The sequence below is a fragment of the Bos javanicus genome, chromosome 4 (assembly GCF_032452875.1).
Source record: "Bos javanicus breed banteng chromosome 4, ARS-OSU_banteng_1.0, whole genome shotgun sequence".
Taxonomy (NCBI): domain Eukaryota; kingdom Metazoa; phylum Chordata; class Mammalia; order Artiodactyla; family Bovidae; genus Bos; species Bos javanicus.
In genome coordinates this window covers 48,959,052-48,979,191 of record NC_083871.1, presented here as the reverse complement: position 1 = coordinate 48,979,191, position 20,140 = coordinate 48,959,052, and the positions used below count along the sequence as shown (strand labels likewise).

General features: G+C 36.7%; 1 protein-coding gene across 3 annotated transcripts in view; it reads left to right on the top strand.

The window, feature by feature from the left end:
* The window catches only part of COG5 (component of oligomeric golgi complex 5), a 285,624-nt gene that overhangs the window by 143,588 nt on the left and 121,896 nt on the right, over positions 1-20,140 (top strand). For all 3 annotated transcript variants that reach the window (XM_061413970.1, XM_061413972.1, XM_061413971.1), the window contains 3 exons: positions 3,989-4,154; positions 15,469-15,581; positions 16,049-16,126. In XM_061413970.1, coding sequence (XP_061269954.1) covers positions 3,989-4,154; positions 15,469-15,581; positions 16,049-16,126 — 357 coding nt within the window. The remainder of the gene's footprint in view (positions 1-3,988; positions 4,155-15,468; positions 15,582-16,048; positions 16,127-20,140) is intronic.

Here is a 20,140-nt window from a genome sequence, read left to right as displayed (position 1 = left end):
ATCAGATATTATATTAGTCGATTTAATTTCCACAGTGTGCTCATTCACAGGCTTTTGTATGTGCTATTCCTCTGCTTGGAGTGGTTTTCCTTTTGTTTTCCTGACTCCTGTAAATCTTTGACCCCTCCTTATCTCCAGCTCCCAACACCTTCCCATGACAACTTCACTTTGGGGTCTTGGCTGGGCTTTCTTCCTTTAAGGAGAATTTCCTGACTTCTCTATTGCTGCTGCTGCTAAGTCGCTTCAGTTGTGTCCGACTCTGTGTGACCCCATAGACAGCAGCCCACCAGGCTCCCCCGTCCCTAGGATTCTCCAGGCAAGAACACTGGAGTGGGTTGCCATTTCCTTCTCCAATGCATGAAAGTGAAAAGTTGAAAGTGAAGTTGCTCAGTCGTGTCCGACTCTTAGCGACCCCATGGACTGCAGCCCACCAGGCTCCTCTGTCCATGGGATTTTCCAGGCAAGAGTACTGGAGTGGGTTGCCATTGCCTTCTCCGCCTGACTCCTCTATCCCTCCCCAATTCTGAGTTAATCACCTCTCCTATTAAACTATCCATTTCTCCTCTAATTTATCATAGTGCATTCTAATTGCTGCTTTAATTGTCTTTATCGCCCATCAGACCATAGATATTGAAAGGTCAGACAGTACAGTATTTGCTTCAGTTTTTTTAAATCCCCAGTACTTTGCACAGTGCTAGCACGAGTAAATGATGTGTAATCATATGTTAGTATTGGCAAGGGTACTAGAATTCATCTAGTCCAGTCCCCTCATTTTACAGATGAAGGAGCTGAAAGCCTAATGTTTATTACTAATAAGGACCCAGAAAAATCTGCTGGTCAAAATATGTGGTATTTGTCTGCGATGAGAAAGGATGATGGGAAAAGAACACTAATGTTTATTATATTTAGGAGATATTCTTTGCTGGAATCATAGCTAGACAAAGTGATTTCATTCCCAGTTTTTCTAATGTTCCAGTTGTTACTCTGATTAGAATATTCTATCACCCCATTTCTGTTCTCTCACTCTCACCAATTCTGTTCTTTATTCCCTTTGTGATTAAAAGTTTCCAACATTCTGTATTTTATTATTTATTACATCAGTTTAGCTTGCTACTCAGTCTAGGTTCCTATGATAATCCAGTTCAAAAGTGTTCTCTCCAACTGAGAATGCCCCGTTGGCACCTGAGACTCCTGCATGTCTCACAGTGAGCACTTCATTAACAACAGCCGTTCACCCTCTCATCCCACCACTCCTCCACCCACTTGCCCAAATGATCTCCTTCTTTTGATTTTCTTTTTTCTTTTTCTCTCCTTTCAGGCCCCCACACTTGAAGAAACTTCCATATATGGTAGACTCTTCCTTCCCTCTTGTCCATCATAGTCAGTAGACAGTTTCTTTTCAGTGTTTCAGAATCTTTCCTATCTGTCCTGTTCTTTGTTTTTAATTACAACTCCCTAGTCCAAGCTATTTTTCCTTCTTTTCTTTTTAAAATTATTGCCAGAGCTGATGTAATTATTTTTATTTTCTCAAACATCTTAGATTATGATAATTTTATTACATGAATCATTTTTCTGTTACCAGTAATATTAAATAGAAATTTCACAGAATGCAGTCCAAGGTTGTCAGTGACCAGACCCTTATTTGCTTGTTCAGGGTTATCTTTTTTTCCCCCCACATATGCAAAACTTCTGGCAGTAAAATCTGTGTACCACTCCTTAAGCATACTCTGTAATTTTCCTCTGTCATTTCTCTCTGTATTTGGTTCTTTTTACCAGAAAATCCTGTCTTTCACATGAACAAATGATTCTCATTTTTCAAAGTCTGGCAGAGTCATCTAGTCAAGTGGTTTCCAAATGTTGGTTCCCAGGTGGCTGCATCTGAAGAGCTTTAAAATATAATAACCAGGCCTCAGTCTGATCCAGCTGAATCAGAATTTTAGAGCTGGGATCTTGTTGGCTACATTTTTATTTTTATTTTTTTTAAAAAAGGAACTTCAGCCAGCTTTGGAAATCTATCTGTCCTCATCATTTTAAGATTATGAATTCAGGATACAGAGGGGAGAGCTGAGTTCCTCAGAGTTACTTACATAATTTTTGGAGGAACCCCCATAGTATTTTTCATAGTGGCTGCACTAATTTACATTCTCAACAACAGTGCGTAAAGGTTCCCCTTTTTCCACATCTTTGCCAACACTTGTTGTCTTTCGCTGATAACCATTCTGATACTGGATGCTTCTTTAATGTTGCCCTGTACATGTTACTGTTTTGAAAGTTTTTGGTAGTTAATTTTTGGAGTAGAAACTTAAGAAGACTGATCAATTTTGACTAGATCTCTCAAGTAAAATAAGATTCCAACTGTTTTCAGTTAACATATGCATATAACTTTCAATGTACATTCTTTGTAAGCTATTGAAGTTACATAATTATTGTAAGTTACTGAAAACCTGTATGTTGAGAAACTGTGATTTTCAGATCCTTTGAGGATAATAAAGGCAATAAATATAATGTTATAATATGTGTCTATATTCTAGTTTTTAAGGTGAAGATATTCTTTGAAATTGGTCAGGTAGTGCTTTCTTAGATTATATAAACTTTGAATAGTGATAAGGGAAATGTCTTTATAGCTGCCTAATTTTCATTCTTGGTATCTACTAAAAGCAAAAGCATATTTTAATATGAAACAATGTCCATTTGCTACTTTTTCTTGTTTAATTAAAAAACAGTCTAAAACGGGTGTTCACCAACCTTGTTTCCTGATCTTGTCTCTAAGCTGGTCCTACCCTGCTGCCGAGTGTGTGTGTGCCACGTACTCTTACTATCTCCAGTAGACTTCAGAAATAACATTTTGTGTTATTTATACTCAACAGTCAAGAAAATGTTAGTGAAATAATCTCACTTTTTAATTGTGTGCCTTTAATGACAGATGCTGAATCATAAATGAAAGAGGAATTTCAGCTATTTGGACCTATAACTATGTTAATGTAGATATACCTTGTTAATTCAGTCATTTACTTAATGACAAATCCAGCAGCTTATTTATATCACTGTGGACTGAATCTACTCACTGGTAGTGTTTCCACTTCCCCCTGGTTGCTTACCCCTGTCTGCTCCAGCCACCACCATGGCCTGATTGCTCTTTCATTAGCTACCAAGCACATTTCCACCTCGGTTCTTTTGTTGATACCCCTGCTCAGATCTGTATTTCCCCATATTTTCCAGATGTTGATCTCTGTTTAAATACTGCCTTTGAAATGCATTCTCTGACTCTTCCCTCTATAATATTACCTTTGAGATGCATTCTCTGGCTCTTCCCTCTATAATAATACACATCATTCTCTCTTTTTATTCCCTGCTTTCTTTTTTATAGCATACATCACTACCCGATACTCTCTTATATTTATTGTTTATATATTTCTCAGTAAATATTAAGTTCCATAAGGGCAGAAACTCAACTGGTTTTATTTACTACTATAGTTCTAGCAGATAGAAGCAAGATAGACCCCATAGTGGACACTCTATGTATATATATTCGTAGTTTCAGTGAATGGATGAAGGAAGATAATACAATGAATAGTAGTATCAGTTCACAAGGCTCAGCCTGCAGTTTACTGTGCACAATTTATTTCTTTCTAAACAAATATAGGGTTGTTAGTTCTTACATGGCTCTCTTCGTAGAGATTAATGGTAAATTTCAAGTAAGCTCCAGTAATATAACAGATTCTTTATTTTGTGATTATCCTTTAAAGGAGGAGGAAAAGGGAAAGGGAGGAAATCATACACATGGTATTTAACTTTGTCTTTTATGAAATAAGTAATGACTAAAAATAATATTTGTTCCAAATACATTATTTTTGTTCTTGTTTATAATAATTTAAAAAATATTATAGTAACTGCTCAAGTACCACTTAGATTTGTAGATTTATATTTATTTTGTTTCTTTTCCTACTTATATCTTTTCTCACCCTACCCCACCACCACCTTTTTAAAGAATCCAACCCAGGTCGGAACTGCTCTTCAGGTTTTCCATAATCTTGGAACTTTGAAGGACACTGTTACCAATGTTGTGGATGGATATTGTGCTGCAATAGAAGAAAATATCAACAGTGCATTAGATATCAAAGTTTTGACTCAGCCTTCCCAGTCAGCTGTGAGAGGTATGGATGTGGTTTATATTTAGCTTCATTTATTTATTTATAACTGAAAAGTCCTTTGAATAGTATGTGAAGCATTCAAGTTTCAAAGTAATCTAATGACTCACTTTTTAGTAGACAGAAAACGAGAGAAGAAATTTTGTTTTAGAGTTTATTTATAACTTTTGTCTAATCAGTGAGTTGAACTGGCCAATTGGTATATTCAGAACTTCTAGATAAAAACTATAAACTGTGGCTTTATTTAGTTCAGAGGAAACAGATGCAAGGGAAAAAAAGGAACATATTTTTCTTTCTGAAATCCTTATCCTCACATGTACTTCTTATTGAGGCAGAAAATATTTTTTAAGGAAATACAATCTCTATCATACTTTATCTTTCTGGGCATGTATAATTCTGGTACTCAGGAGCAATAACAGCTGAGTGTGGAGATTGATAGACGCTGATAAAGCTTTGGGAACATTACAAGTATAGCAAAATCTAAGGAAAAACCAAGCAGGTAGATTCAAGACAGCAGTTGTCCCCAGCCCTTTTCCTGCAAAACCATGCCTGATGGTGACATTCATGTATATAACACACTTCATAGAGAGGAGAGACTGCATGTTCTGGGTGCCTCTCATTTTCCTAAGCAACCCTAACTTTGCATTTCTCTCCTTAAAATCTTTCATCTTTCCTGTTAATATGGATGAACTGTACTTGCTCCTAACAGAGGCAAATACTCTACTTTTGCCTTAGATCCCATCACTCAAAGAAAGGCATTGCTCTCATAGATCCCTTCTCTCTACCACATCATCAGTTTTTCATTCTATCTCTTTCCCATCACATACAATCATGCTCTTTATTTTCTTATACTTAAAGACAGACAAATCTGTCTTGATTCCATTTCTTTCTTCAGTTTTACTGCCTTATTTTATTCAGACTATTGAAAAAATTCCCCAGAGTGTTTTTTTAATGCCTATTAAAAAAGTTTTCTCCTCTTCCCATTTTTGTATTGAACAGGATACTCTAATATCATACAGTTGTCCATGTAAACTCAATAACAGTTCTTGATACAGAGCTAATACTAAAACATTTTCAGCCATTGATTATTATTTTTATGTTTGCTATATAAATATAACTTTAAATAAGAGTATGTCCCTCATAAATAATTTGTACAAAATAAAAAGAGATAAAAGAATCTTTGATCTTAAAGGGATTTTTAAAGGTTAGCCCCAGCCTCTGAATAAGTCTGTATTAAGACCATCCCAGGAGGACAGCTTTGAAAAGAAATTGCCAGAGGAGATTTCCCTCTCAACTTTCCCCAGCAATTATTTTCAGAAAGTTTGATCTAATGTTTAAATTTGCAGAAGGAGTTTAATCTCATTCTCTACTGTGTTGTCAAGAATGGAGGAAAAAAAATTGAAAGCAATTATTTACCTGCTGTCTATCCTAATGTATGCTCCTCTTTTTGGAAAGAATGAAGTGTTTTCAAGCCTTATTGTCATCTATTGAGGAGTAAATACATGATTTAGTGTAGAAATCCTATTCTTTATTGTTTTTAAAAGAATAATCACTTATTTTTAAAGATAATACATTGGCAGGGTTAATGTTAATTGCCTAATCTTGTTGGTTATATTGAGATTATGTATAGCAATGTCATTTTTGTTGGAAATAACACATTAAAGCCTTCAGGGGTGATAGTGCATCATGTCAGTAACTTATTCCCTAATGATTCAACAAAAATTTTTTTACTGTAATTTCAAATTTTCTGTATGTTTAAGATTGTTTCAAAATTTAAAAAATAACATAATTACATGGGAAAATATACTACCCAAGATGTACCTGAAAGTTTGTAATCCACTAAGAAAAAGATAAATAACTCAGTTGAAAAATAGACAATGAATATGAATAGGCAAATCACAGAAGAACAGATCCAATAAACATGAAAAGATGTTTAGCCTCTTTTTAGAGGATGTGAACTAATTATTAGAGAAATACAAATGATTCAAGATTTCTATTTCTCTGTGAGATTGGCAAAATGTAAGACCAGAACTAAATATCCAATGAGAGCAGAAACTCTTATACTCTGATTGTAGGAGAAGAAAAGGTTTCAACCACTTTATTCAGTTTTGTCGTACTGATCAATAAGGTTAAAAATGGGTATATCTTATGATCTTATAATTGCCTTTGTAAGAGTATACCCTAAAGAAACTCTGTCACATCTGTATAAGAATTTTTATTTTACTATTATTCATAATAGTTAAACAATGAAAACAGTCTCTCCTTCATTGGAAAATGAATAAGCCGGCTTATTTATTAATTAGACTACTATATAATATTTATGGTAATAAATTTATCAATATAGATAATTCTCAGCATCCTTATATGAAAAATCAAGTTGCAGATTTGATTATTTGTCTCTTCCAGAATAGAAGTTTTTAATGAAGTCCACCTTATCAGTTATTTCTTTCATATCATGTCTTTGGTATTCTATCTAGAAAGTCATTGCCATACCCAAGGTCATCTGGGTCTTCTCATATGTTATCTCCTAGGCATGTTATAGTTTGACATTTTTACTTTTAGGTCTGTGATCCATTTTGAGTTAATTTTGGTGAAGTATGTGAGGTCTGTGTCATCTTGTTGTTCAGTCGCTAAGTCATGTCCAGCCTTTTCCGAGTCCATGAACTGCAGCATGCCAGGGTTTTCTGTTCTTCACTATCTCCCTGAGTTTGCTGAAACTCATGTCCATTGAGTCAGTGATGCCATCCAACCATCTCATCCTCTGTTGCCCTCTTTTCCTCTTGCCCTCAGTCTTTCCCAGCATCAGGATCTTTTCCAACGAGTCAGCTCTTTATATCAGGTGGCCAAAGTATTGGAGTTTCAGCTTCAGCATCAGTCCTTCCAATGAATATTCAGGATTGATTTCCTTTAGGATTGACTGGTGGGATCTCTTTGCTGTCCAAGGGACTCTCAAGAGTCTTCTCCAGCACTACAATTGAAAGCATCAAGTGTTCGGCACTCAGCCTTCTTTATGGTCCAGCTCTCACATCCATACATAACTACTAGAAAAACCATAGCTTTGACTATATGAACCTTTGTCAGCAAAGTGCTTTTTAATATGCTGTCTAGTTTTATCATAGCTTTTCTTGCAAAGGATCAAATATCTTTTAATTTCATGACTGCAGTCACTGTTTGCATTGATTTTGGAGCCCAAGAAAATGAAATCTATTTGCCATAGTGATAGGACTGGATGCCATGATCTTAGTTTGTGTCTAGTCTGTGTCTAGATTCGTTTTTTTGCTTGAGGTTACCCAGTTATTCCAACATCATTTGTTGGAGATTCTGCCTTTGCCAAATTTATTACCTTTGCTTCTTTGTAAAAGGGCATTTGACTGTATTTATGTGGGTATATTTGTGAACTCACTATTCTGTTCCTTTGATCTATTTGTCTCTTCTTTTGCCAATACTACCTCATTGTGTTGATTACTAAAGCTTTATATAATGTCTTGAAGTTGGCTAGTCAGTCTTCCAACTTTGTTCTTTTTCTTCAATATTGTGTTAGCTGTTCTGATTTTTTTCCTCTCTATATAAACTTTAGAATCAGTTTGTTGATAGAAGAAAAATTTTTTTCTAAAATTCAGATTTTGACTGCATTAAATCTATAGATCCAACTGGAAAGGACTGACATCTTCACAATATTGTTTCTTCTGTCTATGAATATGGAATATCTCTGTATATATTTATTTTCTCTTTGGTTTTTATCGTCAGAGTTCTCTAGTTTTCCTCATATAGTTTTTGTCCATATTTTGTTCGGTTTATTTATACCTGAGTGAAGTCGCTCAGTCGTGTCCAACTCTGTGACCCCATGGACTGTAGCCTACCAGGCTCCTCAGTCCATGGAATTCTCCAGGCAAGAATACTGAAGTGGGTTGCCATTTCCTTCTCCAGGGGATCTTCCCGACCCAGGGATCCAACCCAGGTCTCCTGCATTGTAGGCAGACGCTTTACCATCTGAGCTATCAGGGAAGCCCTATTTATACCTAGGTATTTCATTTGGAACGGGGAGTAATGTAAATGGTATTTTGTTATCAAATTCAAATTCCCCTTGTTCATTGTTGGTATATATGAAAACAGTTGACTTACATTTATGAACCTTGTCTCTTACAACCTTGGTATCAGTTCAGTTCAGTCGCTCAGTTGTGTCCAACTCTTTGCGACCCCATGAATCGCAGCACGCCAGGCCTCCCTGTCCATCACCAACTCCCGGAGTTCACTCAAACTCATGTCCATCGAGTCGGTGATGCCATCCAGCCATCTCATCCTCCATCGTCCCCTTCTCCTCCTGCCCCCAATCCCTCCCAGCATCAGAGTCTTTTCCAATGAATCAACTCTTCACATGAGGTGGCCAAAGTATTGGAGTTTCAACTTTAGCATCCATCCTTCCAGAGAACACCCAGGACTGATCTCCTTTAGGATGGACTGGTTAGATTGGATACGACTGAATGACTAACACTTATTGACTTACTGATGGGACTGGATGCCATGATCTTAGTTTTTTAATTTTTAATTTTAAGCCAGCTTTTTCACTCTTCTCTGTCACCCTTATCAAGAGGCTCTTTAGTTCCTCTTCACTTTCTGCCATTATAGTGATATCATCTGCATATATGAGGTTGTTGATGTTTTTCCTGACAGTCTTGATTCCAGCTTGTGATTTGTCCAGCTTGGCACTTTGCATAATGTACTCTGCATGTTAGTTAAATTAGCAGAGTGACAGTATACAGCCTTGTGTTACTCCTTCCCCAATTTTGAACTAATGCATTGTTCCATGTCTACTTCTAACTGTTGCTTCTTCACCCAGATACAGATTTCTCAGGAGACAGGTAAACTGTCTGGTACTCCCATCTCTTTAAGAATTTTCTGCAGTTTGTTGTGATCCACACAGTCAACATTTCATGAAGTCAATGAAGCAGAAGTAGATGTTTTTCTGGAATTCCCTTGCTTTCTCCATGATCCAGCAAATGTTGTCAATTTGATCTCTGGTTCCTCTGCCTCTTCAAAACCCAGCTTGTACATCTGGAAGATTTCGGTTAACGTACTGCTGAAGCCTAGCTTGGAGGATTTTGAGCATAAAGTTGCTAGCATGTGAAAGGAGGGCAATTGTATGGTAGTTTGAACATTCTTTGGCATTGCTCTTGTTTGGGGTTGGAATGAAAACTGACCTTTTCCAGTCCTGTGGCCACTGCTAAATTTTCCAAATTTGCTGACATATAGAGTACAGTACTTTAACAGTATCATGTTTTAGAATTTTAAATAGCTCAGTTTCTTTATGCTAGAGGGCTACTTCTTTTTTTTTAATTAATTTATATTAATTGGAGGATAATTGCTACATTGTGATGGTTTTTGCCATGTATCAACATGAATTGGCCACAGGTATACATCTGTCCCCCCTATCTGAACTGCTCTCCCATGTCCCTCCCAACCCTATCCCTCTAGGTTGTTCCAGAGCACTGGCTTTGGGTGCCCTGCTTCATGCATAATTCTCATACACTGTACATGTCATTTTATAATGGTTTCTCCTTCTGCTTTTCTCTCTTCCCTATTCTGCAATGTTGAACATTTTTCTGGCTTCTCTCCTGGCCCATCTATGCCTGTCCCTTTTCGCTCTTAAGCAAAGAATCAGTGGATAGCTTATCTAAATTCTTACAGTTGATTTTAGGAGCAGATTGTTCCTTGCTAATGATCTAGGATGTCAGCTATCTGCTTCCTTGTTCATTTTGATTTATCTATAGCATTTGGCATATATACTTCATAAAGTTTGAAGTTTTTAATTGATTTCTTTGTTTCTTTGAAATTGATATTTTTTTTCTACTTTTTTTTCTTTTTTCCATTGCCCTTTAAGGGACAAAGGCAAGAAAATGATTTTATTCCATTAATTAGAAGTTACTCAAGTATTGTTTCTTTGAGTACTTCTTAGTTTCTTCTTTCACATTAATAAAACTTAGTTTAAAACACTTAATTTTGTTTTTTGAGGTTCATAAAACTAGTGGATAATTGCATCAGTTTTTTGTTTTAGTTATTCTTGCTCCCTTTACAGGTGTTATATGTCGATTATTTTTTATTACGTTTATTTCTTCAGCAAGATGTATTTAGTGTATGAGGATAAAAGTCCTTAAGTATTCAAGTATAAATGAGAAAAATGAAGCCACTGGAACTAATAGAACCAATGACTGTGATCTTAGTCTTTTTTGGTGCCTCAGTTCTTCCAAATAATTGCTAGCAGAAAACAATACCTTTTTGTATTTCTGCTCTTACCTATTGTAAGAGTAGTGGGTTGATAGATTCCATAATTCTTTATAATAAAACAAAGCTATACATATTCTAGTAATTTGATATTTTCTTCTTTTTACAAATTCACTGCATGCCTTTTCCTCACTATTACAAGTTCAGTCTTTATGTAGCATCTAAGATAATTGCATATTGTTTCAGTATTACCTCTCCAGTTCATGTACGCTTTTACTTAATATTCTTTGTACAACATTGCAAATAATTTGAAAAATTAATTAGACCTAGATTTTGAACAGGAGTATTCATATTTTAAACTCCTAAATGTTTCTCTTTGTTACTGCTTTCCATTATTATCAGAGTAAAAAAATAATAAACATCTCTTTACAAAAGGAGCATGTAGGTAATTTCCTGGTGGTCTAGTCATTAGGACTTAGAAGTTCCATTGCTGGGGCCCGGGTTCAATCCCTGTTCAGGGAACTAAGATCTCACAAGTCACAGGGCAAGGCAAAGAAGACAAAAAAAGGAGCATGTAGTTCTTTCCTAAACTTGGAATTGTTGAGAAACTAGAGTGAAAAGCTTACTAACATAGCCTCTGGTTTTCTTGATTCTTGCCCTCTGTAAAAGTAGGATAGACTCTAACCATTGATGGGCTCTTAATGGCACCCCACTCCAGTACTCCTGCCTAGAAAATCCCATGGACTGAGGAGCCTGGTAGGCTGCAGTCCATGGGGTCGCTGAGGGTCAGACACGACTGAGCAACTTCACTTTCACTTTTCACTTTCATGCATTGGAGAAGGAAATGGCAACCCACTCCAGTGTTCTTGCCTGGAGAATCCTAGGGACGGGGGAGCCTGGTGGGCTGCTGTCTGTGGGGTCACACAGAGTCGGACACGACTGAAGTGACTTAGCTTAGCTTAGCTTGTACTACCTAGTCTTTAAGTTTAACTTAAATTGAAATGTGTACTTTTCACTTTGAGGTTAAAAATCCTCATTTTATGTTGAAACATTCTAACATGTGCAAAGAGCTGTGCATGTATACCATATCCAGTAACATTCTTAGGCATTAGCTTCAAGAAATTTCACACTGATACATTAATATTATTTTGCATGTAATCCACATTCAGTATTTTTAAGTTATTTCCATAAAATATTCTTTATGGCTGTTTCCCCTCCCAACTGGAACCAATTAGCCATTATGCTATTCCATTGGTTGTCTTGTTTCTACTCTGCTTTAATAATAATAATAATCATAAAAAAGCAGTGTCTTTTTTATCTTTTATGGCATTAACATGTTCAGCAAACCCCACACTCAGAATTTGTCTGATTGTTTCTTCATTATTACATTCAAGGTAAAAAACCCGTAAGATGATGTGTATTTCCCGTTATATGATATAAGAAGCACCAAAATTATGTCAGTCTGTGTCATTGTTGCTTGTTTGTTCTTATAGTGTATGACAGGTTGCTGCTTGTAAAAGTACTCTTTTCTTAGTAATTAGTAAGTAACTTTGGGTGCATACTTTGCACCATGTGAAACATCCTGTTCCCCGTAACATTTTACCCACCGATAATCATTCCTTCATTATTTTACTAGTTGGTAGTTGCAAAATAGTGATTTTTTCCTAGCATTATCATTTCTTTTGCACTTATTAACTGACAGTTTACTGTAAACAGCAGTTCCCACCCTTTTTAAACATTTGAGTTTTAAACTCTGCGCTCAGGGAATATTTTTTTAATCAATATTTTAGAAACTATTATCATTGGTATTATTTTGACCTACCAGATACTCTCACATTTGTTTTGTGGAAGCTTCCTAATCTCCATTGGTCTTTAAACACTTTTTTACTCTCTGGCCCGTCGTGCTCCAGGTTGACCTATTTTCACTGCTCTGAGTACAGAATCACTTTTTTATTCAATAAGCCTTGTATTCTTTCATTGAGGATTGTTGCATAGAGATCAGAATTTGACTCTCAGACATGTTCATTTCTAGTGAGGGGTTGTCTTATCTCTCTCCTTTATGGAGCAGCAGTAGGAAAGACCTCTAATCCCGATTACACACCTGTCTTTGTTCTGTTTGTGAAGAGAACCTTCATTTGCACCATCCTAAAATACATCTAGTTTCATTATTGCTAAGAAGCAACACAGTTCAGTTCAGTCGCTCAGTCATGTCCAACTCTTTGAGACTCCATGAACCGCAGCACTCCAGGCCTCCCTGTCCATCACCAACTCCCAGAGTTTACCCAAACCCATGTCCATTGAGTTGGTGATGCCATCCAACCATCTCATCCTCTGTTGTCCCCTTCTCCTCCTGCCCTCAATTTTTCCCAGTATCAGGGTCCTTTCAAATGAATCAGCTCTTCGCATGAGGTGCCCAAAGTATTGGAGTTTCAGCTTCAACATCAGTCCTTTCAATGAACACACAGGACTGATCTCCTTTAGGATCGACTGGTTGGATCTCCTTGCAGTCCAAAGGACTCTCAAGAGTTTTCTCCAACACCACAGTTCAAAAGCATTAATTCTTTGGCTCTCAGCTTTCTTTATAGTCCAGCTCTCACATCCACACATGAAAACCATAGCCTTGACTAGACAGACCTTTATTGACAAACTAATGTCTCTGCTTTTTAATATGCTGTCTATGTTGGTCATAACTTTCCTACCAAGAAGTAAGTGTCTTTTAATTTCATGGCTGCAGTCACCATCTGCAGTGATTTTGGAGCCCCAAAAATAAAGGCCCTCACTGTTTCCGTTGTTTCCCCATCTATTTGCCATGAAGTGATGGGACCAGTTGCCATGATCTTAAGTTTTTTTAATGTTGAGTTTTAAGCCAACTTTTTCACTCTCTTCTTTCACTTTCATCAAGACGCTCTTTAGTTCTTCTTTGCTTTCTGCCCTAAGGGTGGTGTCATCTGCATATCTGAGGTTATTGATATTTCTCCTGGCAATCTTGATTCCAGCTTGTGCTTCCTCCAGCCCAGCATTTCTCATGATGTACTCTGCATAGAAGTTAAATAAGCAGGGTGACAGTATACAGCCTAGACGTACTCCTTTTCCTATTTGGAACTACAGAGACTCACTGCTTCTATCTCTATTCTTCTCACCTGGTCCCGCTTCCTACCACTGCAGCTGCCCCCTCTAGGAAACCATTTTTATTAATTCCTTTTTTTTGAAGAGGGGGAAGAAATATTTTCTGCATTTGTTAGGCACATAGTATATCAATTTATATGATTTAGTAAGTTATTTCCTTATTATGAAGACAAGATACAAAGAAAAATCTGCATTTTTGAAACTATAAGTGTTAGTTGTACATAGAACATAACTGAAGTCTGAACAAATACGGGAACATTCCTACTAAGAACATAATGGCAAGGGCATCTTTCATTCCTACATGACTTCATTAAGGGACTTCTTCCTCATACCAGCAACATACTGAATAATAAAATTAACCACATACATATTCAGCAGGTAATAACCTGAAACCAAACTCACTTGATTAATGTGCCATACTTACTGTCCCTATACTTTGCACTTTTAGGTCAAGCACAAATAAAGAACATAGCTACAGTAAGATAGCTTCTGAGAAGGCTAGAACTATACTTGGTGATTTGAATCTGTCTGAGTCCAAGATCCTTTCTTTTTATACATGTGTATATTTTATTGACGTGTAGTTGACTTAACAGTATTTCAGATGCACAACAAGTTGACTCAGTTATACATATACACCCATATTAATTTTTGTGTATGTGTATATATGTATAAAACAAGCTTAATTCTAAATAACCAGGAACATCAGAACCTGGTATGATGAGGAACTAAACACGAGAGGTGGTTTCCCAAATTTTTGAATGATAGAAATTCATGGCTCCTGTAGAATATCATGGAATGGGGAATGTTCTCTTTCAGTGTTACTGAGTTTTTTTTCTTTGACAGAATGGTGAGCTGGGGCATATTCAGATGGATTCAAAAATACATGATAAGTTTTCACTCACATGTGTTGGAGGCTGATACCAATGCTAGTATCCTTGGTCACATTTTCATGAAGTTATATATCTATGGCTTTGGGGGCACAAACTTATATTTAAAACTCTTTCACCTGTGATAGCGATCTTCTTGCTTGTTTTACTAAAAAATTTTCTATTCCTCTACACTTTTAAGATTCTGGTTTATTCACTGTTTATGTTAAAGGCCTGAAGATCCCCCAAAAGAAAAAAACAGCTATCCAAAATTCTTACTTATTTTCTAGCTTTTGTGGCTTTTAAGACTTTATTTTGAGTAAGTACCAATATGTTTCTACTGATTCTATTTCAGATCCTCAAGGCCTCAACCCATTTGTGAGTGGAAAACAGTGAAATGACATTATCTGAAATTAAGCAGAAAATCAGATATGTCATATCCCTTCATGGGATGTCAGGTTAAGAGGAAACAGGAGAAGTTACAGAAAATGGGAGCATAGTCTTAATTTGCAGGGGTTTTAAGGTTCCCATTAAGGGTATTTTATAATGGAGATCTATTCTGATTGGAGGTAAAAACTGTTATAAAGAATTATAGAATAAATCAACTATATTCAAATTAAAAATATTTATAGAATGTTACATTTATCAATTTATAGAGTCAAGATTAATACTTTCATTTAACAAACGAGATATCTAAACTGCAGCATCTTGTTCTTTTTGTGGAGAGTGTTAGTGAATGCGTACTCAGTCGTGTCTGACTCTTTGTGACCCCTTGGACTGTAACCTGCCAGGCTCCTCTGTCCATGCGGTTTCCCAAGCAAGAATACTGGAATGGGTGCCATTTCCTTCTCCAGGGAATTCCTGTTTTCTGTATTATCCTTGTTGGGTGTGTGTGGTGGGGTGTGTGTGTGTGTGTGTGTGTGTGGTTTTATTTTCTTTCTTAAAAACAAAAGGTTAAGATTCTTTTTTATATCACTCATGATAAATTATTACTTCTTCATAAAGAAACTTCTCATTTGTTAGCCTGTATGTGCTTTTCATAATAACATACATTTTGTTAAATTTAAAACATTTTATTTTGTTTGTTTTTTTTTGTTTCTCATAAACAGGGGGACCTGGACGATCTACCATGCCAACTCCAGGGAACACTGCGGCTTTTCGTGCTTCCCTCTGGACCAACATGGAGAAACTTGTGGATCATATTTTTACTGTTTGTGGTCAGGTAAATATTTGAGAGAGTAAAAAATAGTATTAATTATGGGTTAGCATGCTGTGTGCTTAGTTGTATCCAACTGTTTGCAACCCTTTGGATTACAGTGCAGTAGGCTCCTCTGTCCATGGGAGTTTTCGTTTCAGTTAAGAATACTGGATTGAGTTGCCATTTCCTCCTCCAGGAATCTTCCTGACCCAGGAGTTGAACCTGTGTCTCCTGTGTCTCCTGCATTGCAGGCAGAATCTACCTGCTGAGCTGTGGTTTAATTCTTAGTTATTCAAAGTTGTGTGATCTTGGGCAGCTTTCTTAAAAATCTCTGAAAGTTCAAAATACCTCCGTAACTAATTATAATGTATGTAAGGGCTCTAGCAAAATGCTTTTTCCCTTCCCTTAGTGTTTCTAGTACCTGTACTCTATGCTTGTTACATTTGAAAATACTCAATTATATATGTTTTCCCTCTTTTCCTTCCTTTTAGGTGCAACATCTACAAAAAATATTAACCAAGAAGAGGGATCCTGTCTCTCACATTTGTTTCATTGAAGAAATAGTTAAGGTATGTCTAAATGAAAGTATTTTTGTCTCTTCATTAAGGAATACTGGAAGATAATGAGCCATTATTATTTGTGTTCCTGTCTTACAGAGAGACTACACGTCAAATAGCTAAAAGAAAATGTATTTCTTGATAGCCACAGATTTTCTTTGCTTGTTTGTTTATTGAGTAGATGCTAAATGATACTATTTATAGACTAATTTCTGAACTGCATATAGTAATTTCTCATTTTCTGTTATACACATGATGTGAACTAGATTACCAGTGCATGTTCGATGCATGAAACAGGGCACTCAAAGCTGGTGCACTGGGACAACCCAGAGAGATGGGATGGGAAGGGAGGTGGGAGGGGGTTTCTGGATAGGGGACACGTGTACACGCATGGCTGATTTCATGTCAATGTATGGCAAAATCCACCACAATATTGTAAAGTAATTAGCCTCCAATTAAAATTACTTAATTAAAAAGTTTTCAATGTCCTGATAGAGACTAAGATGAAAATTTTTGGTGTATGAGAGATTTAATTAATGGTTATTAAACTGTCATATAATGTCTTCTCTGAAAATGGTATGATCCATTCAGTTGTTAGTTTTTCCTATAAAGCACATTAATGTATTATTTTTTTTATATTGTAAAGTTTCCCTTCTGTCAGTTATCAATCTCCTGGCCTCATAGTCATCATTTGTAACAAATGTACCACACCAATGCAGGATGCATAAGGCATTATGCAAATATGTAATTTCCTGTCTTCATTATTGTTCATTGTTCAGTTGCTAAGTCATGTCTGACTCTTTGCAACCCCATGAGCTGTAGCACGCCAGACTTCCCTGTTCTTCACTATCTCCCTGCGTCTGCTCAAACTCATGTCCATTGATTGAGTGATGCCATCCAACCATCTCATTCTCTGTCGCCCTCTTTTCCTCTTACCTTCAGTCTTTCCCAGCACTGGGGTCTTTTCCAGTGAGTTAGCTCTTTGTATCAGGTGGCCAAATTATTGGAGCTTCAGCTTTAGCATCAATCTTTCCAATGAATATTCAGGATTGATTTCCTTTAGGATTGACTTGTTTGATTTCTTTGCTGTCCAAGGGACTCTTAAGAGTCTTCTCCAGCACAGCAGTTGAAAGCATCAATTCTTTAGTGCTCAGCCTTCTTTATGGTTCAACTCTCACATCTCTACATGACTACTGGCAAGCCATAGCTTTGACTATAGACCTTTGTTGGATAAGTGATACCTCTGCTTTTGAATATGCTGTCTAGATTTGTCACAGCTTTTCTTTCAAGGAGCAAACATAATTTTTTTTTAATAATTTTTTTTATTTTGAGCTGTGCTAGGTCTTTATTGCTGCACAGGCTTTCCTCTAGTTGTGGCGAGCGGGGGCTACTCTCTTGTGGTGCATGAGCTTCTCATTGCTATGGCTCCTCTTGTGGAGCACGGGTTCTAGGGCACATGGGCTTCAGTTGTTGAAGCTCCCGGACTCTAGAGCACAAGCTTAGTAGTTGTGGCACAAGTCCCACTGCATGTGAGATCTTCCCAGATCATGGATCAAACCTGTGTCTTCTGCTTTGGCAGGCAAATTCTTTACCACTGAGCTACCAGGGAAGCCCAGCTAGCATCCTTTAATTTCATGTCTGCCATCACCATCCACAGTGATTTTGGAGCCCAAGAAAAGAAAGTCTGTCAGTGTTTCCATTTTTTCCCCATCTATTTTGCCATGAAGTGATGGGACCAGATGACGTGATCTTTGTTTTTTTAATATTGTTTTAAGCCACCTTTTTCACTCTTCTCTTTCACCTTCATCAAGAGGCTCTTTAGTTCCTCTTTGCTTTCTGCCATTAAAGTGGTATCATCTGCATATATGAGGTTGTTGATATTTCTTCCTGCAGTCTTGATTCTAGCTTGTGAGTTATCCAGCCTGGCATTTCACATGATGTGCTCTGCATGTACATTAAATAAGCAGGGTGACAGTATACAGCCTTGATATATACCTTCCCCAATTTTGAACCAATCCATTGTTCTATGTCCAGTTCTAACTGGTGCTTCCTGTCCTGCATATATGTTTCTCAAGAGACAGGTAAGGTGGTCTGGTATTCCCATTTCTTTACGAATTTCCCACAGCTTGTTGTGATCCACATAGTCAAAGGCTTTAGTGTGGTCAGTGAAGCAGAAGTAGATGTTTTTTGCTTTTTCTATGATCTAGCAGGTGTGTAGTATCATACAAAAAAGGTACATTTAAAAATACTCAGTCGTGTCAGTCGTGTCCGACTTTTTCTATGATCTAGCGGGTGTATAGTATCATACGAAAAAGGTACACTTAAAAATACTAAGTCGCTTCAGTCGTGTCTGACTCTGTGTGACCCCATAGACAGCAGCCCACTAGGCTCCTCTGTCCCTGGGATTCTCCAGGCAAGAACACTGGAGTGGGTTGCCATTTCCTTCTCCATCATATAAAAAAGGTACACTTAAAAATACTCAGTGCTGCACCTTTACATCCTTTCCACACTTCTCTCTTAACCCCTGGAAACCACTGATCTTTTTTCTGTCTTTAGAGTTTTATCTTTTATAGAATATCATATAATTGGAATCATACAGTAGGTTGCCTTTCATACTGGTTTCTCTTAGTAATATGCATTTAAGGTTTCTTCATGTCTTTGTTGCTTGATCCCTCATTTCTTTTAGTCACTGAATAATATTTTACTTTGTACATAGACCTAGTTTATTTACCCATTCACCTATTGAAGGCCGTGTTGTCGCTTCCATTTTTTTGACAATTATGATTTAAATTTATAAATGTTCGTGTGCAGATTTTTGTGTGCATATAAACTTTTAGCTGATTTGAGTAAACACCAAAGCACATGATTGCTGTATATTATAGAGAATTTTTAGCTTTGTAAGAAACTGCCAAACTATCTGTCATGGTGACTGTATTATTGTACATACCTATTAGCAAAGAAACAAAGTTCCTATTGCTCCACATCTTCGTCAGCATTTCATATAGTCAGTGTTTTGGATTTTAGCTATTTTAGTAGGTGTGTAGCGGTGTGTCCGGAGAAGGCAATGGCACCCCACTCCAGTACTCTTGCCTGGAAAATCCAATGGGTGGAGGAGCCTGGTAGGCTGCAGTCCATGGGGTTGCTAAGAGTCAGACATGACTAAACGACTTCATTTTCACTTTTTACTTTCATGCATTGGAGAAGGCAATGGCAACCCACTCCAGTGTTCTTGCCTGGAGAATCCCAGGGACGGGGGATCCTGGTGGGCTGCTGTCTATGGGGTCGCAGAGTCAGACACGACTGAAGTGACTTAGCAGCAGCAGCAGTGGTATGTCATTGATTTATTTTGTATTTCCTATGAATTTTAAAAAGATTATATTTATAGGAAAAACTTGATTAGTTAAGTTTCTAAGACTTTATATGAAGAAAAATGGACTGCCTTGCCATGTTCATTATTTAAAATTTATCTCTTACAGTCAATACAAGTGGTTAAAAAAATCTTAAAATATTCTAAAATAATTTTTATTGGATTAAGGATAATTTTTTTTAAATCATTTGGATAGCCAGATATTTAATTTAAAGGTTACCTTTCTGAACATCTAGTCAAGTAATGTTAAAGGAAGTATAATACAGTTATTAAGAACTGGGTCCTAGTATTAAACAGAACTGAGATTTCCTTTGTTGATTATGCAACCTTGGGTAGGTCTTATAATGTTTCAGAATGTCAGATATCAAATGAGGGTGATAATATTACCCATTGAGCTGAGGTTTTCTGAGGGAAAATTAGATAATGTAGACTTAATTCAGAGATTGGCTCAATAATTTGATATCCTACTTTTTATTTCAGTCTTTTTTAAACTTTAAAAGTTAAATTATTTAGGGGTTAGAAATTTCCCATGTGCATGGTAACAAAGAACTCTAGTGTGCAAAGAAGGTCAGTTTTGTTTTTTTTTTTAACAGGTCTGATAATATGATATACAAGTATATTAATTTATGCTGAGTGTCAGAAATTTAAGAAATGTTGCT